The sequence below is a fragment of the Dermacentor albipictus genome, chromosome 8 (assembly GCF_038994185.2).
Source record: "Dermacentor albipictus isolate Rhodes 1998 colony chromosome 8, USDA_Dalb.pri_finalv2, whole genome shotgun sequence".
Lineage (NCBI taxonomy): Eukaryota > Metazoa > Arthropoda > Arachnida > Ixodida > Ixodidae > Dermacentor > Dermacentor albipictus.
In genome coordinates, this window is record NC_091828.1 from 76,622,728 (window position 1) to 76,628,727 (window position 6,000).

At 47.2% G+C, this 6,000-nt stretch overlaps 1 protein-coding gene across 5 annotated transcripts in view; it reads right to left on the bottom strand.

The window, feature by feature from the left end:
• LOC135895945 (uncharacterized) overlaps positions 1-6,000 on the bottom strand; it is a 28,171-nt gene extending 22,171 nt beyond the window's left edge. For all 5 annotated transcript variants that reach the window (XM_065424249.1, XM_065424237.1, XM_065424244.1 and 2 more), the window contains exons 1-3: positions 5,864-6,000; positions 3,883-4,807; positions 2,433-2,591 (exon numbers count right to left, since the gene is read on the bottom strand). In XM_065424249.1, the coding sequence (XP_065280321.1) occupies positions 2,433-2,591; positions 3,883-4,807; positions 5,864-5,958 (1,179 nt within the window). In that variant the 5' untranslated portion in view covers positions 5,959-6,000. The remainder of the gene's footprint in view (positions 1-2,432; positions 2,592-3,882; positions 4,808-5,863) is intronic.

The window sequence follows — 6,000 nt, forward strand, 5'->3', positions numbered from 1 at the left end:
GTCGAATTTGCCTAATCGCTGAAGTAAGCGTAAGCGGGAACCTACAACGTTTTCTGACGAGGCCCAGTCAGTCTTCGGTTCGGTTTCTTCGGTTTTCAAACGAAATAACTTCGCCTAAGGGGGTAGATTTTTCTTATCTCCCTCGCTGGCGGGAGGCGATGAGTGCTCATTAGTGGAAAGGATGTAAGCCGAGCCAAGCTAGTGGCCAAGCAAGGAGGGTTGTACCAGGGTCTGCGAGAGGTTAGAGCGGCGCTGGCACCACCCCGGCATCACATAACATAGGCAGGGCGGAGGGGAGTAGATACGGAACCTCCGATTAGTCTCAGTTATCTTGCTTAGCTTGCTGTTGCTCCTCGGCGATCACGGTGGTGTGCAACGAGGCGACGAGAATGCCGCCAAAATGGATCCTCAGAATAGACGGCAGAGCGACGTCGTCCACGCAACAAAAAGTCTCGGCAACATTAAACTTTATACAAGGGTGAAGGGTTACGGACTGGATTCCAAGGGAAGGGAAGCGTAGCAGGGGGCGGCAGAAAGTTAGGTGGGTGGATGAGATTAAGAAGTTTGCAGAGACGGCATGGCCACAATTAGTACATGACCGGGGTTGTTGGAGAAGTATGGGTGAGGCCTTTGCCCTGCAGTGGGCGTAGCCAGGCTGACGATGATGATGATGAACATTATACTGCGAGGAGGGGGTGGGAAATGGCAGCAACAACTGGATCGGGAGTTCAGCCTTCAGCACTGTGAAACGACACGTCAGCAATCATATTTAACTGCTGTGCAAATATTGACTCCGAGAGGTACTCTTTTTATTGTGGTGTGCGCGATTGGCTGTCGGTTCAGTGAGACAGTCAGTATTGATAACCTAATAAGATATAAACTGGCAGTGTTTATTGCTCCGCCGAAACATTCGCATTTAATGACCGAAACATTATAGAACGAATACATGCATTATCATCAAAATACCATTATTGCCTTGACAAGCATGTCTTCAGAGGCTTGCTAGTAGATATTTTGCATTTGAACGATCCACGGGCAATTCAGCGACGTAACAAAGCTATTCGCTAACTTAGCTAATCATCTTTGGTAGCTATTGTACGATTTTTTTTAATGGACGCACGGTATAGCAACTTCATTTTCGGCATAAACAGATGAAGAAGTCTGCACTATACTGAAAGCAGAATTGTTTTATAACCCTTGCCCGTAAAAGCGGTTGGATTGCATTTGGAATTAAATTTAAGTACTTCGATTTATAAAGCCATAAGATGGCAGCCGCTGTCCAAAACTGTGATTAGCACTACGAGTTGCGTTACCACTACTTGCGCATATACAGCTGTGTGAGATGAACTGAGGTATCGGAATGAGGTGTAAATTCGACAGAGGAATATTGCATTTTCGGGATTGAAGCGAGAAAATGGGAATGGGGGTATATAACGAGGTTAGCAACCAAATTTTTACGCAACTTACGCAACTTCCATTGAGCGTTGACTTAAAGTATTTAGCTTCACCTTATTTCGCTCAGAATACACACTGATTGTCGCTTGACATTCCGGTTCGGATTTCATTTTATCATACCCAAGTAAATACATTCTCGTCAACAGCCAGAGCTACAGCGATCGTCGACCACCGATCTTCTATTCCACTCTAAACGGAGCAGTCTCCGGCAATTGAAGAAATACATGTACTTTTGCTCGCATAATAATGCATGTTTAGTCCGCAGACGTCCCTTGCCCGCTCTGAGTTGTGGCCGTTTTGTCATGTACTGTCACAGAACGGCAAGAACAGTTGAAATGGGCACGGATGGAAAGTTTTGTCCAATAGCGGAGGCATAATGGTGAGATGCGCGTATTTCAGATTCTTTCACACGTTCACCTAAGATAGGGAGCTTTCGTGGTTTTCGTGATGTGTGACAGACAGGCGATGTGGGCGCAGCATCAAGACTTTTTTTCACTCGTCACGGAGGGCTAATCGCGGAATAGAAACAGAAACTGATTTGAATAGCTTTAGGTTATAGGGCGCCTGATCCCCAACACGGTCTGGGATAGGGCTACGTGGCGTTCCACAGAATTACGTACACATCAGATAGCGCAACCAGACAAGGACGAGAAGGAATGACGAAGAGTGGTTATCTTGTCACCATCAGTGCTCGCTGTCTCAACTTCTTGTCCAGGATCCCATCGACTGCTGCGTTGTGGAATAGCTTGTATAAACTCATAAGGACTGTTCATGTTTACTGCTGAACGCGCGCGTGGTGCTACCATGAAGTTGGTACACATCCCCGCCCTCTTTCGACGTGTTTGTCTTGCGTGGAATAGTATCCCAGTCTCTTTTTGCTTGTCAAAAAAAAGTTAGCGAAATGTTCAGTGAGTTTGGTTGCGGCTATGGCAGCATAATAGTAATTAATAGGACCAAACTGTAGTTAAAAGCAGCACCTTTCGGGAGGAAGCTTCCGGACTCGGCCCAGGTGTCACATGGCCGGAGCCCACTTGTGTGCTTCGGGGGATTGAAGCCAAGCCTTGGCTGCCTTGAGCCGGCATACTTCGTCGCTCTTTCGGCGCGTCAGGAAGAGTGGCCCGTATGCTGGTAGCGTCCTGCTCCGAGAGGAAGGAGAGGAAGTAAAGCATGGCTCGAGATAAGGGCAACGAACAAAAAGTGTACGATACACGAAGCCAGCCAGGAAAAATATGACGAAACAACCGCAGTCACTATACAATAATTCCTTTAGCAATATTTGGGAAGTGGTTATTTGTAGCACTATGTGAGATTAATTTTTACGGGCGGCACACCCCATTCTACTGTGCTTTACCCATAGGTGGGAGCCAAGCAGTTAAGTCAAGCTCAAGTCCCAGTTCGCAACCCGGTTCAGTAAAGTAACGAAGACCAACTCTGCTTGGCGCAGCGCCTTGAATGACGGCGCCTGTTTCTTTGTTTGTGACCACAGGTGTAGCATCTCGAGGACACCGCCTCAAAACGCTAGCTGCCACGTGGGGAGGAATTCGAGAATGGCCCCCTTACAACCATACCACCATGCAGTACCACAAGATGGCATTCTAACACCGCTTGTAACACAGGCACCCGTCATATGAATGTATGGTGGCACTCTACTAGGGGTGGTACTAGCACCTGGGGTACGGTACCGTCAGTACCGCCTGCCTTACCGCACGCAGGTACCGTAGCACCGTGCGGTTGTTACAGCTACTTCTGAGCGTGCTTCCTGCGAGATCGGTCACACACTGTTAAACATTACAAGTCACGGTCAATGCACAAAGGAAGATATAGGTACCAATAGTGGCCATTTCCAATGATAGCAAAAAAGTAACGTAGAGAAAAGAAAGTGCTAAGAGTGCATATGACTAAAGCTTCGCAATATTTCATATATAGTCGAAGGAATTTCCTAGACTAAACTCAATGCAACGACGCAGAACATCTTCAAACATTTTGCACCCCACGACAAATAGCAGAAGCACAACCCTGCCGTGCATTGTAGCCTGACCCTACACTCACCACCTTTTTTTTCATATTGCTAACCTAAAAGAAAGCACGAATTTCGTGATCGTGAGCATAGTTGGGCTTTATTACGCGCAATATTGTCAGTAAGAGTAGCTGTACTGCGTTGCCTATTCCTAAACATTGCGCTTCTACAGACAAGGTTTTTTTACACCGATAGCCATATACAAGCAGGAAGACTTACTCTAAATGCCGTAGGTATGCCAATATAGATTCACAAGTTGGCTAATGTTGGCTATGGTGAATGGGCAAGCTATTTTAAGGTTCGACTCGTTATATAGGAACACATGCACGCACATAACCCCTCCCCTCCCCCCAACACGCACTCAAGTACTTGCACTGCAGCCAATTTTATTCTGAAGTCAAGACACTCACCAACAACCTTCGCCACTGAGATTGATCGCCATGTTCTCCTCGTTGTTCAGTCTCGGGAATATTGAGATACGCCTTCTTTTTCGGGGAATATAAGGGCGTTGGAGCCGTTCTATAATGTGATGTGAAGCCTGTGCTGCCTATATCACTAAATACTTCATTATCTTGTACCGTTAGCGTCTCGTCATCGACAACGTCATAACTCCCGCTGCTGTGAGGCCCAGAGAGTTGCGCTGGAGAGCTTCGTTTTGTATTTCGTAGTCGCACTTCGGGTAGTGTTGTAGCGGGCTGCCCTCCCAGTCCATATGTAGTCGGACCTGCATCTAAGTTATAATTCCCACTGTTCGGAGGGCCATCGGCGTTTTGCGCTTCAGAGCTTAGTTCCGCATTTGATTCCTTGCGCGGGATGGCTGTAGCTGTGTGTAATCCCTCTTCATGTTCAGTAAAATGGACATCTACGTCGTATTTCCCACGGCCCCGAGGACGGTCCACGTATGGTGCCTCGTCTTCGACAACGTCATAACGCCTGCTGCTGTGAGGTCCATCAGAGAGTTGCGCTGGAGAGCTTCGTTTTGTATTTCGTAGTCGCACTTCGGGTAGTGTTGTAGCGGGCTGCCCTCCCAGTCCATATGTAGTCGGACCTGCATCTACGTCATAATTCCCACTGTTCGGAGGGCCATCGGCGTTTTGCGCTTCGGAGCTTAGTTCTTCATTTGATTCCTTTTGCGGGATGGCTGTAGCTGTGTGTAATCCCTCTTCATCTTCAGTAAAACGGACATCTACGTCGTATTTCCCACGGCCCCGAGGACGGTCCACGTATGGTGCTGCAGAGCTCCGTTCTGTATCCGGCCGTTGCTTTCGCAGGAGTGCAGCAGCAGGCTGTCTTCTTTGTCCATTTTTAGTCAAACTGGCACGTGGTTGCGATGTCCTGCAAAAAATAAATATTCGACAGATGCCAAGGATTTAACCTCACCGCCCCTTGATTATTGTGGAACTAAGTAAATTTCTTTGCATGCATGCACATTGTGTGTTGCACACAAAGCAGACACTAAACTTTGTAGAGCTTGGAGACGCCGAAGCTCTCACGTGGGCATAATAGAGGTAAGACGATGAAGCATATTAACAGGCAGAGGATGTTAACCTTGATTAGCACAAGGGCGATTGAATTTGAAGCCATTTCTGCGTATCCGGGAAATTGAAGAAAATTGAAGCAGCTGTTCTTGGTGACCAGATATAGTGGATATTCTGTTGTGCCTAGAATGAATGACCTGAGGTACATCTTGTGGAAGCTAGATGAGTATGATTACGTGTTCTCAAATTTCCACAGAAAAAGTACTGCCACTGCGTGGAGAAGCTCCCTGTAAAATAAATACTGGTTAATGAGGACCCTGCGACCAAACTTGCTTCTGTTCATCATCGGCGTAAACTCATTTCGCCACTGCATGCTTGTGTGAACATCTTGTGGACATTTAGAGAATAACGTTGGGCTAGGTTGTCGGAATTCCAGAATTGAGATATCCTTAAATAGCGCCAAGAAAGATGTAGGCCATGAAAGACTGCAAAATAGGACACGTGCCAGTGTCGAGGCCACAAGGACATTGACCATGCGCCGCACCATTGCTGGCAATATAGCACCACGCTGCTTGCAGGAAATTCATGACCTTGCCGCCACCACACTCATTTTGCTGTGGGCAGAAACAATAAAAACATTTCTCAGGGCCTGGGGCTGAAATGTGGATTCAGTCAGAGCCAGCCAGGCAACGCTTTTTTCTTACTAGTCAGGGTTAACTTTACTCCTTTACATATGCCATCAGTCAGAGACTGACGTGCCACTTTCCTATGGTGTCTAATACCCACCATTATTAGTGGGCCCTTCATACAGCAGGATTGGCGTCTTCTGTTTCATTCAACTATTCGCCAACGAGGAGGCACAGATTTCGGTATCGGAGATCACTGACCACGTATAAAAGTAGAATGCGCTTACCAGGTGCTCGGTTTGTAGACTTTCATAGGCAGATTCTCGTTATCGTCTGCCTCGTCATCAGGGGAGATTATTGTGTTTTCCGCACTTCTAGCCATCTCGCAACGCTCAGTACGTGGCAAAGGTTAGGTCGTCTTCTT